The sequence below is a fragment of the Physeter macrocephalus genome, chromosome 6 (assembly GCF_002837175.3).
Source record: "Physeter macrocephalus isolate SW-GA chromosome 6, ASM283717v5, whole genome shotgun sequence".
Classification (NCBI taxonomy): domain Eukaryota; kingdom Metazoa; phylum Chordata; class Mammalia; order Artiodactyla; family Physeteridae; genus Physeter; species Physeter macrocephalus.
The window spans coordinates 94,482,431-94,500,556 of NC_041219.1; the positions used below are offsets into that span (position 1 = coordinate 94,482,431).

The 18,126-nt window shown below is 39.4% G+C and overlaps 2 protein-coding genes across 12 annotated transcripts in view; one reads left to right on the plus strand and one right to left on the minus strand.

Moving 5' to 3' along the window:
• Positions 1-11,189, minus strand: part of IRAK4 (interleukin 1 receptor associated kinase 4) — a 37,090-nt gene extending 25,901 nt beyond the window's left edge. For 2 of the 4 annotated variants that reach the window (XM_007106830.4, XM_007106829.3), the window contains exons 1-4: positions 11,076-11,179; positions 3,590-3,759; positions 1,079-1,224; positions 130-312 (exon numbers count right to left, since the gene is read on the minus strand). In XM_007106830.4, coding sequence (XP_007106892.1) covers positions 130-312; positions 1,079-1,224; positions 3,590-3,750 — 490 coding nt within the window. In that variant the 5' untranslated portion in view covers positions 3,751-3,759; positions 11,076-11,179. Of the gene's footprint in view, positions 1-129; positions 313-857; positions 981-1,078; positions 1,225-3,589; positions 3,760-11,075 lie in introns of all 4 variants that reach the window. The other 2 variants (XM_028491425.1, XM_007106831.3) reach the window with 2 other exon arrangements.
• Positions 11,190-11,365: 176 nt separating this feature from the next.
• The window catches only part of PUS7L (pseudouridine synthase 7 like), a 37,047-nt gene continuing 30,286 nt past the window's right edge, over positions 11,366-18,126 (plus strand). For 5 of the 8 annotated variants that reach the window (XM_055085671.1, XM_055085669.1, XM_028491428.2 and 2 more), the window contains exons 1-2: positions 12,839-12,957; positions 14,842-15,770. In XM_055085671.1, coding sequence (XP_054941646.1) covers positions 14,858-15,770 — 913 coding nt within the window. In that variant the 5' untranslated portion in view covers positions 12,839-12,957; positions 14,842-14,857. Of the gene's footprint in view, positions 11,401-12,831; positions 12,958-14,841; positions 15,771-18,126 lie in introns of those variants that run through there. The other 3 variants (XM_055085670.1, XM_055085674.1, XM_055085673.1) reach the window with 3 other exon arrangements.

The window sequence follows — 18,126 nt, forward strand, 5'->3', positions numbered from 1 at the left end:
GACCGGGGCACGAACCCATGTCCCCTGCATCGGCAGGCAGACTCCCAACCACCGCGCCACCAGGGAAGCCCAGCATTGATGGTCTTAATAACAAACCCACTAGTGGAAAGCACTGCAAATGTTACTTACGTGTATCACTAACTTCTAAACTTCTGTTTTCTGGACATGAGGAGTCAGGTGGCATATAGTTTCGTTCAGTATTCTCATCAGATATCACAGATGTCCTGTCTTTGCCATAGAGGGACATATGTTTCTGTTGAACTGTTACAGTGACTTTAGAAGGCAGTGTATTAACAGTTTTGGGAACAGCATCTAACAAATGAAGTAAGATACAAGTTGTCATTCCACTAGAAAAAGTGTTTGTGAAAAAGTTAAATTAAGGACTTGGTTCACTTAACATCATTCCAGTTTCTACAAGTTAGCCCCACATTTGCACAGCACTACACAAGAAGCTACCTAGTAAGAATTTGTAAATTTTGATAAGGATGGGTAAGGCAGTGTTTCCAAAAAGTGGTTCATAAGCCACCTGCAACAGAAGCACTGAAGTACTTGTTTAAAAACTTAGACCTTGAACCTAATTCAAGAATTCTGATGAGGTCTAGAGTAGAGCCTGGGAAGCTACATGTTTAACAAGAACTCCAGGCGATTCTTATGCCCTCTGAAGGGTGAGTACCACTGGTGTAAATGGCATCAAAGGGAGAAAAAGTAGCTTATGAGGAAGGCAACTAGACACCAGCCCACTGGAACACAATGTAAGGAATTCACGATCACAGAATCCCATCAGAGTGGAAGTTGAGGGTGAAAAAAAGCAAGAGTTTTTTCTCATCGTTCTAAACTTCTTATTGGCACAAAACCACCTGGATCAGACTCAATCCTGAAGCCTCCATTTCCTTAGCAGCAAGTCTGCAGTGTCTGGCGTGCTTGCTGAAGAGTTGGGGAGAGTTGAAAGAATGAAAAGGAGTCTTAAATGTAAGGCTCATCTGCTTTGAGAAAAAAGCAAGAGTCAGAAGAAATGTTCCTATTTCTGCTACTTGTCTTTCCACCCTAATTATTGATACCCTAGACATGCTCAGTTTACCTGGTAGCAAAAGACTTGCAGGGGCAAAAAACTCATTTTGGACCAAAAGATCCACGAGATCACCAACTGTGCAATTTGTGGTGCCCCAGTCAAACAGTAATTCACAAGTGGGACTTTTTCCAGTTTGAAGTAATGCTTCAAATCTCCTTAAAGTAAGTAAAAGAGAAACAAGATTAGTATGTAAACAGAGTTAACATGTAAATAGGAATTATTCCCCCCAGGCCCCCCCGCCCCCCGGTCTAGCCCCGAGCACTTCCTACAATACAGCAAGAGAATCAGCAAGAATTACAGAGAACAGGAAAGATAGGCAGAAGGAAATGACTTTTTTTTTTTTTCCAGTATGCGGGCCTCTCACTGTTGCGGCCTCTCCCGTTGCGGAGCACGGGCTCCGGACGCGCAGGCTCAGCGGCCATGGCTCACGGGCCCAGCCGCTCCGCGGCATGTGGGATCTTCCCGGACCGGCGCACGAACCTGTGTCCCCTGCATTGGAAGGAGGACTCTCAACCACTGAGCCACCAGGGAAGCCCAGGCAGAAGGAAAAACGATGCTGAAGGTGATGATAAGTTGACAGACCCTGTGTACTTATAGTGGGCTACAGGATGCACACACATGAACCCATTTAACTCTCGAAAACACTATGAATATCATACTAATTTACCAAAGAGGAAGCGTGAGAGGTAAAGTAAGCAGCCTATAGCCACACTGTCAATAAACTGTATACAAACTGAGATTCAAATTCAGATCTCACTTGACAGAAGGGTATACTCTCAACCTACTAAGCTAAATTACTTCCCTCCATGACATACTCACTCTGTTAGCCATATGATTTTTAATAAACCATCCTGCTTAAAGAAATAGAATATACACAAACTTGGAGAATTATCCCAAGTTAAGAAATAGTTTTATTTCTATAGTTAAGAAATATAGTTCTTAACTATATTTCAGTTAAATTGAGGGAAAAACACAGAGCAGTTTTTCATTCAAAATTTCTTTAATAACTAGTTTTGAAAGTAACATTTAAAAACTTGAACAACTTGGCTTTTCCTGAAATTTTTTTATTTCAAAAAATTTCAAACCTACAGAAAAGTTGAAAGAATAATACCAAGAACAGCCATCTGTTCTTCATCTAGATTCACCAAATGACCAATGGATAACATTTTGCCATGTTTGTGTTCTCACCCTCTCCATCTCTGTCTGTGTGCTCACTTTACAGAGTGTAGGTCAGATGCCTTGTAGAATTCACACAGTCTAGATTTGTCTGACTACTCTCTCACGATTAAATTCAGGTGAAAACCTGTCGGTAAGAACACTACAGAGATGACAATGTGTCCTTTGCACTGCATCACATCCGGAGGCACATAATTGCAGTTTGTACCATTATTGACGACACCAGTTTGATTACTTGGTTAAGGAGGTGTACTTCAGATTTTTTCTCTATAAAACTACCTTTCCCCTTTGCAATTCATAAATAACCTGTGGATAATACTTTGAAATCGTGTGCCTATCTTGTTCACCAACACCCTTTCGCCTTGTGATTTTAGCACTTGCTGATGAGCCCTCCATAATCAATTACTCACTGGTAGTTGTAAATTGGTAACTTTTTAGTTCTATCATTCTTTCAATAATTATTTGCTGCCATTATTCTGTAAAGAAGAGTCTTTTCTCCTCACTACCACTCCCTCGACTATGCTCTCAAAGTTTTAAATAGTTAATATCAACAAACTGTCTATAAAAATGGTTTTCAAGGTTTAAACTTAAGCTTCTTCCAAGTAATTTAAGATGCTCATCCTTCATATGAGAAAACGTTTCCTGAAAGGACTAGTATGGGAACTAAGGCTTCAGGTTTTTTTCAGGTTAATGCTGAAAATCACAAATAAATTTCTTTTCCCCTTGCTTCCAAAGACAGATTTTGACATAGGTTTGGGCTGAAATAACTGACAAAAATAAAATGTGTACTTATATCTTACACTTATCAAGCAGAGACAAATAGAAAGATGGAAATTATCTGAAGATAGTGTTGAAAAATCCTGGCTAAGAACTAAGAAGTCTATTCATAGATGTGTACATGTACAAGCAACTTTAAAATGTCACATTTGAAGAATTCCTAAAATATACTGTTAAAGTGAATTAGAGACTCACACTTTTAGGCTCCAGAATTTTACTAGAGATTCTTAAAATATTCTTATGTTACTTCAATCTGGAAATGACAGGTATGAGGCAGAGTGAACTAGGCTCAGCTGGCCAAACAGAAATTTAGAGTAAAAGTTGGAATCTTGATTTTAACCTCAAAAACTTATTTGCAATATCACAATATTGACCTAGCTGATATACTGGAGAATGAAGCAAAAATTGCAAAAAAAAAAAAAAAAAAAAAAAGGGGGTGTGTGATTTACTACCATTATCTCCCCTAGAGAGAGGTTTATTTTCTGAACTGCAGCAGTAGACAGTATTTGTACCTATTAATCATTCTAGATTGTGATGTAAGAATTTAAAAAGAATTTTACATGTTACCTTATGTGAAACTGATTGTATCTATCATCACCAGATGGTTTTTTAATAGCAACTGCTAACTTCTTCCATCCTTCCTGAGGATCAATAAAATCTGACAGCTTTCTAATTAGTCCAAGATTGAGGCAGCGCACATATGTTGATGCTGTTATGGGTTTGCTCATCTTTTATTCCTAAAATACGGAAAATTCTCATTAAAATTTTACAGTAGCTTTAGCGATGACATCTGTAAGCTTATACATCACACTTTGCTCTAACTTATGAAATGTTGGGAACTCATTACACCATAATAAAGGAACACTCCAAAGACAGGTAGTTGCTATTTTCATCTTTCCCCATCTCTAAATATCAATGAAAAAATTACAGGATTATTTTTGTTCTGGCACTAACATTTTCCAAGTGAAATTTACACAAGGGAGCAAAAAGTTTACTTTTTCAGAAAAATTAATGTAAACATATTCAGGAATCAAATCTATTATGAAAAAAGTTTTCAATTTAAAATATTTTTCTCAGTCCGTATTTATTTACTATCAAACATTTATACAACACTCTTTGGTGGAAGTAAAAAAAAATGTCTTGAAATAATTTGTACAGCATTAAAAGATATGGTCTATCCACTGACTTTTTACATAACATGTTCTTCCTTGGTGCAGCCACAATTTCTGAATCCATCAGATCTGCCTGATCACAATTCATTCCCAACTAAGGCAAACCCTGTGGTTTACCACCAAACTACTCTCTAGACAGAACTTTTATTTCCTCAGTCCCCCTTTTCTTCTGGTACTCCACCCTGGAGAGCTGTAGCCGGGGATAAATCTCACAGTTTTACTTGTACACCAGCCCTGCTGAATACAGCTGTGGAGAACCAGGTAACTGAGCAGACTGGTATGAATACAAATTTAGGGGACCCTTTTCCATTAGGCCTTCAACACTGCTGTTAGTCCTTTCACTTGTCTTTGCTCATCCTCCTTGGTGACTATTTCACACCTTTAGCTCTGTCCACATGGTTTTATTTGATCTCCATCTCCCTCATTCTCAGCAGGTGGTCACCTTTCCTTCTAATTAATCAAAACAAATAGATTTAGATATTCTTCTGTCAATTACTCTCCTGCTCCCCTACATATTTTTATTTTTAAAGTGTAATATAACTAATTTTGGGAATAAAGAATAGATTCATGTGGTATGAAATTCAGACTTACAGAAGAGTAAGAAGCAAAAAGTCTCCCTGTGTCTTGTGCCTCTTATATTAGCATTCTCTTCTCTTTGGCCTTCTTTGACCACAGCTAGGTAGGACCATCTACTCTCAACTTAATTATCTTTCATCACTGCACAATGTATTTGTAATCATATATTTGTTTGTTTAGTTGTTTACTAATGGTCTCCCCCATTAGACTACAAGCTCCATGAATTCAGGGTCTATGCTCATTGTATTCACTAATATGTAACTAATTACTAGCGCTTTGTAGATATTGGTGTTGTTTAGGGTTAGGAATGAATGAATTTCTTGCCCAGGACCATGCTAGGTGGTTTATATATTTCACTTAATCCTCACAGTGACTACGGCTGTTTTATCATCTCTATTTCACAAAGGTCGTAAGTGAAAGAGCTAGGTCTTGAACGATATCTGACTCCAAAATTCATGCCATATGTCCCTGTTTCTCTAACTCAATGCATTGTTCATGTCATTCTCTTTTCTAGAAAGACCAGTCCTTTCATTCATTCATAAACTCAATAAACATATATGTCAGGCTTTGTGCTAAGTGATGGGAGCTACAGAGAAGAGAAAAATCTTTGTTTTCAAGCTTCTCAGTCTAGCAGGGGGTACAAACAATTACAGTGAGAATAAATGTTATAAGAAGTGTGAGCAGAGTGTTAATGGGGCCCAGAGGAGCATCAAGGGAGGCAGTCTGAAGGAGGTATGCCAAGACAGATTTGCGGGGGTGAGAGGTTGGAAGGATGAGTGAAAAGCAATGGGGATAAACCCAAAAGGAAATTCCAGGCAGCAGGAATAGCATGGGAGAGCATGGGTTAGGCTAAGGCAAGTAGTTTGTTAGGGCTGGACCACAGAACGCATGTCATTAAAAGATGAGATTGGAGAGGTAGGCAGGACCAAGTCATCATGTGCCTCATATTCTATGACAAGGGGTTTAAACTTTATACTAAAAGTTACAGGGGAGCCAATGCAGGATTTTAAGGAAAGGTGGTATGTGATCTTATGTGGTTAAGTGGATTCCTCTGGATGAAACATTGAAGGAATGTATATTAAGGCAAAGAGAACCGTTTGAAAATTTTACAATAATCTAGAAATGAAAGCCTGAAGAAAGAAGTGTACAGTTGGGTAATGGGGAAGAAAAAACTCCAAAGGTTTAGGAGGCCAAATCAAAGTAATTTCAGGATATTAGAGGGAAAGGAGACTGAGGGAAACAAAGAAGCTGATTCCTGGCTTTTTCAGCTTGGGTAATTATGTAGATGATAGAGGAAATAATGTGTTCAGTCCTGGTCATGTTAAATGTGAAATATCTACCTCTGGCACCACCTAGGGGAGTTGGCACTAAGTAGCTAAATATATGGTCTGGAGCTTAGGAGACAGGTTCAGGTAAAGAATACTCATATATTCATACATGAATAGTTGGTTGAAACAATAAGAAATATGAGCCTGCCTATTAGGAATATATAGAATGTGAAGGAACGAAGGGAAAAAAAGAAACTTTTAAACGTGCTGATGAGTCGTGGACGTAAGAAGAGAAGCAGGACAGTAGAATACCAGAGATTTCTAGAATTAGCCATAGGTTGGTATAGAAGACCCAGAGAGGTCGAATAAATACTGATGGGTAACCAGAAGGCCTTTGGGTGACTTAAGAACTGTTTTAGTGGAGCAATGAGTGCATGGTAGAAATGCATTTTCCAGGAAGCCTGGCTATGAAGGGAAGGAGAAAGGAAGAAAGGAAGAAAGAAAGAAAAAAAAAAGGAAAGAAAAGGAGCAGCTCTCAAACTATGTACCCTTTACATGCTTAAAAGTTGCTGTGGACTCCAAAGAGCTTTTGTTTATATTGGTTATATTACCAATATTTACCATATTAGAAACTGACACTGAGAAATTGAAAAATTACTTATTCATTAATTCATTAAAAATAATAATAAATGTACTACATGTTAGCATACATAATGTATTTTAATAAAAACTATATTTCCCCCCAAAATATGAGTGAAATTTTTTTACAGTTTTGCAAATCTCTTTAATTTTTAGCTTAATAGAAGACAGCTAGATTCTAATATCTGCTTCTGCATTCAATCTGTGGCAATATATCATTTGGGTTAATGTATATGAAGGAAGTCCAGGTTCACACAGACATATAGTTGGAAAGGGAGCAGTATTTTAACAGCCATTTCACAAAGTAGTATTTTTCTTTGACGCTATACTAAAACTTGATAAGTGACAATTTCCTGAAAGTTAGCCGCAGTGTGGAATCTGAAACCATATAAATGAACTTTGTCACATTAAAATCCATTGCACTCTGAATCTTTTACCCATATGTGATTTCAACCTTACGAACCTCTTGAAAGACACTCAGAGACCCCAACCACCCTCTGAGAACTGCTGGTTTAAGGTTTGTTTTAAGACAAAACTTGGTTGAAGATATGAAATGGATAGTAAACAGAGGTGAAGGGGTCAACCTTGAATAGAAGAAAACCTCTTCTTCTGAATCTAACAGGAGGGAAGCAGAGGTTTGGATACAGATATATTTGAAGCAAGAGGGAGAATTCCTATACAATGTTATTTTCTCTGTGAAGCAGGAGGTGAGGTCATCCAGGGCTAGGTTAAGAATCGCTCAAGCACCTTGAGGGTCACCTGGTAAATGCCTACTATTCCTTCAAGCTCAACACAAAAGGCACTATTGGCTTTTCCTGACAGTCATCTCTTTTGCTCCAAAGTGTCACCTGGTTATTCTTCTATTATAACAATTATCATATTTTATTATTTATTGGTCTGCCTTCTCTCCTAGATGGTGTGCTCTCCTGGGCAGGGACCCAACCAAATTCAGCTTTAGCAGCTACTCAGAATATTTGTGCTGAATGCCAGAAGGCTGATTTTTTAAATTAAGAAACCACATCTGCCTATAGATTTTACAGTTGCTACATTCACACTACTATTTCTTATTTACTTATATTTCTCTCCATTGTTAAGAAATACAATGTGATTGACAAAGCTAGTAAAGGTAGAACTGCTTAGTAATCCTAAAAGCTAGAGCTAAAATACAAAGAATTGAGAATAAGAGCAGGCTATGTGAACACCAGGGATAAATTCTGTAACTCTCCTGCATCCAGATTTCTAACAAAGGTGATAGCGTAGGGATGCCAGAAAAGGAAGGCCTTCCAACAACTCCTCCATATATTTAAGTCTGGAAGTTCTAAACTTCAGAATTTAAAATGTTACTTAAAACATACATCCATATATCACCACCAACACATATTTGGAAGAACACACACCAAAATATTAACCGTGGTTATCTCTTGATGGTGATTTATATGGTGGTTTTGTTTTCAGGTACTTTTCTGCATTTTCTATAATGAAAATAAATGATATGTGCAGAAAAAATTAGAAAGTGTCACCTCTTTCAAAGTATTCAAGATTTTACTTTAGTACATTTAGGATTAATAGAAGTGGAACAGGATATACTGCTTACAAATAAATAAATATATTCATGACTATTTTCTCATACCATTAATTCTCATGGTAAAGAAAACCCATTCATATTTTCACACTAGACAACTCAGACAAGAATACGAGTTAAGGTGATCATTGAGAAATAATACTAAAACGGGTATCTGCTTGTGGAGCCCAGTGCCTTCCCACCTGCATGCACATTCTCAAAGTACAGTTCAAAATAGAAATTCAAAAAATTAATATGAAATATGCATTAATGAAGTTTTAAGATTGTGCTTCACTAACAGTCTGATCAGAAGAAGAGAGTGTAGAGGGGTGGATGGAAGATGGACTTTGAGGTGGCCTGGGCCTGGGTTCAAATGTAGCTCTTCCACAAGCCAATTGTGACCAGGGTCAATAACTCAGTTTCTCTGGACTTTGGTTTCTTCATCTGAAAAACAGAGATGGTCTTACCTAAGAGTTGCTGTATAGATTTTAAATTAACAAACGCCTAATCCTATCAATAATAAGTGATCAAAGAAAATGTAGCAGTGACTATTGTATGGCAGAAGTTATTCTTATGTCACATTTTAAAAAAAAGAAATGTGCATAATTGTATTTAAGCTCAATTTTCAGAATAGCACTGAAGGACGACTGAAAGAGTGGAACTAAGAGGTCTGAGAACATAGCTAAGCTTTTCATGATGAGTGTTATTTTATCAAGCATAGTATCTTTAAAATGCTTATAACCTTCCTAAAATACATCATCTATGCATGCTTTCTTAAGCAAAATATTCTAGATATTTTTGGACAACTCAATATCATCATTATGAACAAAAGCTCATAATACCTTCTAGACCTAATAAATTATATAGGGCTGCCCTTCTTAAAAAGGATATGTGCTGGTATTCCATAAATTAAACATCACATAGCATTCTCAAACATTGATTTATCTCAATGGTAAGTATTTAAACATTTTGGATATATATATATATATATATATTTTTTTTTTTTTTTTTTTTTTGTGGTATGCGGGCCTCCCTCTGCTGCGGCCTCCCCCGTTGCGGAGCACAGGCTCCGGACGCGCAGGCTCAGCGGCCATGGCTCACGGGCCCAGCCGCTCCGCGGCATGTGGGATCCTCCCAGACCGGGGTGCGAACCCGATTCCCCTGCATCGGCAGGCGGACTCGCAACCACCGCGCCACCAGGGAAGCCCCTGGATATATTTTTTAAAAGCCAAAATATTATACATTCATCAAATATTTACTGAGTCTCTATTTTGTACTGGATATTGATCCAGGTCCCTGGAGATAAAGCATAAGTAAGAAAAAAAAAACTGAATTCACGGAGCTTATATTCTAATAGAGAAAGACAGGTAACAAGCATTTGCTTTATAGTGCATTAGATGGTGCCAAATGGAATGGAAAAAAAATAAACTGAGAAAGGGTTTTAATTTTAAATAGGGTAGTCAAAGCAGCCCTCAATAAGAAGGTGCCGTTTGATTAAAGGTTTGAAGGAATGAGAAAGCTAGCCACTGGGATATCTGTGGGAAAGGTTTCTGGGCAAAAGAAATAGTAAATGCAAGGGTCTGGAGTGGGTCCACTGAAAAACAGCAAGGAGACAGTAAGACTGGAGAAGAGGGGCAGGAAAGTAGAATAGATGAGAGAGGTAATGGGGCCAGGTCCCCTCTGGCCCTATAGCCTTTGGATTGACTTTATCTTCTGAGGGAGATGAAAAGACAGTGGAGGTTTTGAGAAGAGGAGAGACACACTCTATACTCATGTCTTAAAAGGACACCGGGGACTGCTGCTGAGAATAAAGGATATTAAAGTAAGGGCAGAGAAGCAGGAAGAGACCAATTAGTTCAGTACATCAGTAATCCAGGTGGGAGGTGCTGGAGGCTTGGATCGGAGAGGTAGCAAAGAAGGTAGAAGTCCTAGGATGATGGATATTTTCTGAGGTAAAGCACACAGGATCCTGTGTGCTGATGTGAAGGGTGAGAAGATGGCACCTTTACTGAGATGGAGAAGCCTGTGGCAGGAGCGAGTTTAGCCTGGAAGCTCAGGAGCTCTGTTTGGACAGGTCGGAAGCAAACTTCAAATGAATGTTTAGTGTGCAAACAGAAGAATTAAGGAAATCTGAACTTTCTGACAGATCTCTTCAAGGATTACCCCCAGAAAGGGAAAAGGCAATTCTGAATATTCTCCACTTAGGGCTCCTTGGGGAGACACGTTTTTGAGGCACTAAGAGAGCCATTTGTTCCCATTCTAAATGGCTAAAATGCTTTCTGAGGTCTGCTTTTCATCCCTTCGTTCCCTCTCGTTTCCAGGCTGTCTGTACACTTTTCCCATCTGATAAGATACTGACAACCCCGCTCCACTTTCCAAGTTCCTGGAAGCCTGACAGACAAGCTAATTAGAATCTTGGAGGGGGTTCGGAATGCTTTCCACGCGGCGAGCATCTCCGCCGGGTGCTGGTCTTACTTCCTGGTTCTCAGGAAAAGATATTTCATTTCGTAAACGGGTTCTCGGAACACACCGCCCGGGAGTTGAGAAATTCCAGGCGCGGTCTGACCGAGCCACCAGGTGACGTCTCTTCTCGCCCCACGGTCCTCCACAGGTACCACTAACTTTCTGATCCCCAGGGACCCACCCACGTCTTCATCCTGGAGCAACTGCTGCCCACGCAACCTACTTCCTCTCTACGTTTTCTCACTTGGGCTTAAGATAAGGCGATTTTCCTTCCGAACCGTCCCTCCACAACCCTGGGGCAGAGAGGCCGAGGCCGGGACGCGGACCTCGGACACCTCGCGGAGAAGGTGGCGCGCACGGCCGGAATCCCTTACCTGCCCAGGCGCGGGGAGCGGGGGGCCGCGAGGCTGAGCCAGCGGTCGAGGAATCCGGGCCCTGGGAACGGCTGGGGCAGGACCAACCCGTCAGGCCCCGACCAGGCCCGCCCCCAGGCCCGCCCCGTCCCCACCCCTGTCCCGCCCTCTTCCTCTTTGGGCCTCCAGGCGGCTCCACATAGTGAGAAATTCCGGGTCTCTTGTAAGGCTCTTCTTTAAGTGGGAGCCTGGCCCTTTAAATAGTCCGTGTCGGAGGCTAAATATTTTAAGGCTTCCGGTCATGCGCACAGCGTAGTGCAGGGGAATGCCTTCACCCGGACAAGAGGTAAACCGGTTTGAGTTTCTTGCTACAAGTGGGGCTTGTGTATGGGGCGATGACAAGATAGGCATTGGGACCGTGACACTTTGTCCCCAAGAGGAGGGCGACCTGAGCTAGTATCGCGCCTTGGGGTAGGCGGGGCTGGGGGAGGAGAAGAAGCCAGTGGAGCTGCTATGTCCGGGGTACTTTTGAATGCGCCTGAAGGCTACGCAGCAGGGGACGTTAGTCCTGCTGGTTGGTGGCAGAAGTAGGAAGTAGGAGTGAGTTAGGCGTAGCAACGGCAGTGGAAGGAACTGGAGGCACTACTGGCCTTCTTTTTTTTAACACCCTCCCCGACTCTGCCCTTAGCCAGCACATTCCCAGCCTCGGGTCAGCCAGACTACCTCTGTCTCCGCCCCGCAAGCTCTTCAACGCATCTGTTGCCTGGGAACATTGCACGTGTGTGCTTAACTCCACGTGGGTTCCTTGGCTGCCTTTCAGCACGGTTCCACTCTTACTGAGATGCTTGGTTGTAATAATTCCCTCATCGTATTCTCCTCAAGTTGTTCTACCTATGCCACTAGCTGAGAATGTCTTCATATCTTCTTCCTTTTACTGGGTAAAGGCTTAGAATGTCTTCATATCTTCTTCCTTTTACTGGGTAAAGAGTAGGTCATTATTCTTTCCAAGGCCAATCCAGCAGCTGAGCTCTTGATCACGTCTCGTTGCTTTCCTTCTAACTCTTCATCAGATTCATCCTGCTGAGTGCTATCAGTCATCTTACTAAAACATCTTTTTGGATTGTGTCATTTTCCTATTCAGACACCTCCAGTGGCCATCCATTGACCCTTCAGTGGATTCTAAGTCCCTGACAAGGTGTTCAGTATCTTACCTTGTTCGACGCTAATCCAGCTGTATTTTCCAGAACTGTACTAGAAAACACTTTCTCCGACTGCTCTGTATCTGGACTCTTCAGTTTTCTCTAACACATTGCATATGTTGTTTGTGCATCACTTATGATAGGTCTTTGCCTCATTTCTGTCTCCTGAACTGTTTTGGAGACTTGGCCACTTCTTGCATTATGCCTTTACTGATTATTCTAGGCAAAAGTGATTTCTTCTTTCTTCCTTTTCACTCTTACAGCTCTTTATTTGTACTAGCTGTTTCGTTTATTCAACAATCAGTATTGATTATGTGCCTACTATGTGCTTGACACTGTTCTAATTGTGAGATACAATCAGTGAATAAGGCTGACAGGGTTCTTGTTCTCATGGAGCAAACATTCTAGTTGGGGGAGGTATACAATAAATAGTGAAGAAAATTATTAGACACAAATGCGATGCAGAAAATTAAATAGGATTTTGTGAAAAATAGTGGCTTGCTGGTTCCTCTGGATTATTGGTCAGGGAAGACCTCTTTGAGGATGTTATTGAGGAAGTACTGGTTTAATCAACAGGAACAGTTGGCACAAAGGAACTGAAGAAGGCCAGTGAAGCTGGAGTATAGTGGATAATAGGAAAAAGGTACGAGATAAATTTGGAGAATAGACAGAGTCCAGGATCTTAGAAGTCTTTGGAAGCCAGGGTAAGTAATTTGGATTTTATTATAAATGTGATTAGAGGGTTTAAAAAGGGGTTGTGATATGATTTAATTTACCTTTTAAATCATTATTCTGGCTACTCTGTGGAGAATGGACTATAGTGGACTAGTAATAGAAGCAGAGATTAGAGACCTTCACAGTGTATAAGAATTTCTGGAATGAAAGTCCTAAAGTAGAGGTGACAAAAAGACAGCAGGAGTAATCAGAGAGCCGGATGCTTAAAGGTGATGCAACTTTTGGTGATGAGAAGGTCAAAGCTATGACTGAGATGAAGTGGAAATGGTGTGAGGTTGAGACTGAGGAACTGAGGGACTGTGATGTTAAATGGATGATCCATAGGGATGGTCATGGAGGTCATGCTGGATAGTAGATTTTAAGCCTGGTATTAAAGTCATCAGTGAATGAAGAAGAATTGTCCTGGGACCAGAGAGAGTATGGCAGCAAATAGTACAGCCTGATGGCATGAACTTACAAGGAAATGGGATTTGGGGAGGTAGAGGAGAAAGAAATGGTTTGGAAGTAGCAGTGGCAAACATAGAAAATATTTACAACCTCCAGATCCCAAGGTGGGTGTGAAAGGAAAAATAGCCTTCACATGAGAGGACTACAGAAGAAGCAGCTTGGGGAAAATAGCCAGGTTTCATTAGGGCAAGAAACTGGGGAGACTGTGCAGGAAATAAAGGAATGAGGAAAAATAAATATATCCTATATATTCCCTAGGAATTTAGGATATAGAGAATTTGTTGTGATTTCTACATGACATAATAGAAAGGATGGTGTGGAGGTGGTTTTCTAAATTGGTTCAGATTAATAGAATACACTGTAGAGATGAGGTGAAGGTCCAGATGATGATGAATTTCCTGGAGAGTGTAGTTAACACAAAGAACGGAGTAGTACTGGTCCCCTGAGCATTTTATTTTTCCTGAATCTCCATCTGGTAGCCATGGGTTGTGTGAAGAATGAGTGAAGTTGTCTTCAAGAAGGTTTGTAAAGTTTTTTTTCTCTCTAATGCCAGAGAGAGTTGGTTGGAATTTTCCTCTGGGTCAGCCGCAGAAGTTTTTATCTGTAAAAGTTTGTATCTGTCTTTCAAGAAGGTTTAAGGTCCAGGGTTAATTTAAGCCTACCTAGAAACCTAATCACATTGCAAGTTGGTTTTAGAACTTCATTTATCTATCAATTTGGACTATTTCTTCCTGTCTTCTCCTCATCCCTTCTTCCATCCCTATCTCTTCATATATAAATATCTAGCTACAGATTCTCTGGAATTAGCTGGAATTTTAGTTTTCAGGGATGGAGTTCAGACAAATCATTGTAAACAGGCGTATATTCTAGTCTGTTCTTTGTAGGCCTACAGATGGTATTTTAAAAGTGAACTTGAGGGCTTCCCTGGTGGTGCAGTGGTTGAGAGTCCACCTGCCGATGCAGGGGACACGGGTTCGTGCCCTGGTCTGGGAAGATCCCACATGCCGCGGAGCGGCTGGGCCCGTGAGCCATGGCCGCTGAGCCTGCGCGTCCGGAGCCTGTGCTCCGCAACGGGAGAGGCCACAGCGGTGAGAGGCCTGCGTACTGCAAAAATAAAATAAAATAAAGTGTTGAAACTTAACCCACTTTAATCCTGGAGTTTTAATAAATGGAAGCCTGGAGTGGGTGAAGAGTCAAGTTGCAAATCACCAGATATCTCGGTATAAGAGAGTCAAAATACACATGATATATAGAAATAAATTAGATTAGTAATGTCTTTTAAGGGGACTCAGGATTGGAAGGGAGAGGGAGAAGGAGAATTAAATAAATCTTTCAAACCTATTTCTTTTTTTGTTATCCAGAATTTTTCTTTCTGGTAATTGACCACCTCTTTGTTTCTTTTATAGGCATTGTTATGTAAGAATGGAAGAGGATACAGATTTTAGAATCAGGTTTAGTTCTTTGTGTTTCATTACAGATCACGTTGGATTTCATGGCACCATAAAAAGCTCACCAAGTGACTTTGTTGTTATTGAGATTGATGAACAGGGACAGTTAGTTAATAAAACCAGTGATGAACCTATTTACAAGGTTAATAAAATACTACCTGGGCCAAATAATTTGGCTAAAAAAACAAAACTAGATCCTCAAAATTTATCCTTTGAAGAGAGAAGCAATCAAGAAGTCAGTACTTTGGCTGGGTGCTCTGGTGATGACCAAAATTATGAGCCTGGTTCAGAAAAGGAAGATACTATCGAAGATGGAACTTCCAAAGGTGAAGAAGAAAACATTGATGTATTAGGATCCTTGTTAGATGAAAAAACTAATGAATTACTGAATCAGTTTGCCTGTGATGTAAAAGAGAAGTGGAATTCTAAAACTGAACTAATTGGACCGTCTCCTGAATTCTCATTAGGCAGAATCCTTGACAAAAACCAGAGGGCTATTTTGCATAGTGCTATTAGGCAGAAATTTCCTTTTTTAATAACTGTAGGAAAAAACAGTGAAATTGTTGTAAAACCAAATCTTGAGTATAAAGAACTCTGTCACTTGGTATCTGAAGAAGAAGCATTTGACTTTTTAAAATATTTGGATGCAAAGAAAGAAAATTCCAAATTTACCTTTAAACCTGATATAAACAAAGATCACAGAAAGGCTGTCCACCATTTTATCAACAAAAAGTTTGGAAATCTTGTGGAAACCAAATCTTTTCCTGGACCGAATTATAGTGCTGATAATCCAAATGTAGTGATAACAGTAAGATTTCGGGAAAAAGCACACAAGCACAGGAAAAGATCTCTTCCTGAATGCCAGGAAAGAAAAGTTATATACACAGGTAATTTAATACATCATTGTTATTTTCTGAGATAAACTTAGTTAAAGTTGCGTGAAAGCTGAATAATTTCAAATGAATTAAATAGCCTTGTCCAGAGAGATATTGGAAACAATATATGGGTCCTTTTTTTTAATGGAAGAGAATGTCTTTCAAAATACACTGGTTGTAAAAATTAACCTTATTGATGAAAGTGTCGTTAACACAGATACTTATAGTTAACGTAGTCATAAATGTATAAAGTTGAAGCAGTTACTTCGCATTTAAGTAAGTCTTATAGGGATGAATCTTGATTTCATATTTTGAGAGTTATCTTAATTAAAATTAAGTATTTGGAGAGAAGTAGAATATGTTTGCTGTGCTTGGGGAAGTGAATACCTTGTAATCTAAAACAGCTGGACTTTACTGCCCAAGGTAGGGAACCTGCAAACTTACAGTGAGTTCCTTCCTTTGGCTGTCAGTCTTTTAGAGAAGAGATTCTCAGATTTTAGCATGCGTTATAATCACCAAAAGGGCTTGTTGAGAGAGATCTCTGAGCCCTATTCTCAGAGTTTCTGATTTAGAATGTTTGGGGTAGGTCTTTCACAAATTCCCAGGTGATTCTTTTTCTGCTGGTCTGGGGACCACATTTTGAGAATCACTGTCTTAGGGAATATATTCACTTTCTAGGATGGAGTGGAACTGATGAAATCTCACTCTGCAAGTTTGGCTGACCAGGTTAAATTGGCCTGTATCCTACGTGAAGGATGGCAAGTGTTTCAGATGGTCCTGTTTTATAAGTAAACAGCACAGCATTCAAAATAAAAACAGCAACTGAGATTTGCACAAATGTGTGTGGCACAGAAACAAGGTTGTCCTATGTAGGGAACTCTGTGATGTAAGTGAAAAGAGTTTGGACCTTGGAGCTATGTGAGTTTTATTTTACGTTATGACTTTAGTTCATAAAAAGATTTATGAACTTTTTAATATCTTTAGGACTAGTTTCCATAAATGTAAAACTGGAAAGAATAATACCTTGGGCAAGTTACTTAACAATTCATAACTTTTGGCTGTACTTTAAAAATGGGGTAGTAGTAAAGCCTAATTCACAATGATACGCTAAGGATTAGATGAAATAATGAATGCAAATATTTAGTATGTAATCGTTTTTCAAATGTTGGTGTCTTCTGTCGTGGAAATTTGTCCAGTTGTGTGACTTACCTTTTCCATGAAAAAGCTGCTAGTATAGGAGTTGACACATGAGGCATGCAATAAATGTTAACATAAATCTGTTTTGAAGGAAAAACAAAACAAGTTTGACACGTGGGGAGAGAATTGCTGATCAGTGATTTAAGCAGGTATAGATTTTGTACTACTTGAAATTCTAACAGTATTTGAATTAATGAACCAAAAAATTATGGAAAATTTTATATATTAGTTTAAATTAGTTTTACAAAAACTATGAATAATTGGAGGGACATGATCAAGGGAGGAATTGGAGGTTCACCAGAGGATAGTATGAAGATACTGGGATACCTATAAGTACAAGAACAAAGAAAAAGACAAAGATAAACTTTGCCCATCCCAGATTTTGCTTAGGCCAACCTTTTGTAAGAACAAAAATAGTTCATATTAAAAAATTCCTTAATAAGTAGACCTACCTAAAAAATAGAAAGCTTAAAAAAAACTTTTATTTTTAATTGTTATAAAATATACATAACATAAACTTTACCATTTTAACCATGTTTAAGTGTACAGTTTAATGGCATTAAGTACATTCACATTGTTGTACAGCTATCACTGCCATCCATCTCCAGACTCTATTCATCTCCTCAGACTGAAACTCTATGTCTGTTAGACAATAACTCTCTATTCCCTTCTCCCCTAGCCACTGACCACCAGCATTCTGCTTTCTGTCTCTGAATTTGACTACTCTAGGTATCTCATAGAAGTGGAATCATACAACATTTGTCCTTTTGTGATTGGCTTATTTCACTTAGCTTATGGTTTATAAGGTTTACCTGTGTTGTGTGTGTGTTAGAATTTCTTTTTAAGGCTGAATAATATTCTGTTGTATGTATATATACATCTTGTTATTTTGTTTATCCATTCATCTGCCAGTGGACACAGTTGCTTCCATCATTTGGCTATTGTGAATAATGCGGCTAGGAACATGGCTATATTGGTTTAAGTTCCTGTTTTCAGTTCTTTTGGGTATATACCCAAAAATGGAATTGCTGGATCATAAGGTAATTCTATGTTTAATTTTTTGAGGTAGTGCTATACTGTTTTCTTAGACACTTTTTTTTTTTTTTTTTTTTGCGGTACGCGGGCCTCCCACTGCTGTGGCCTCTCCCGTTGCGGAGCACAGGCCCCGGAC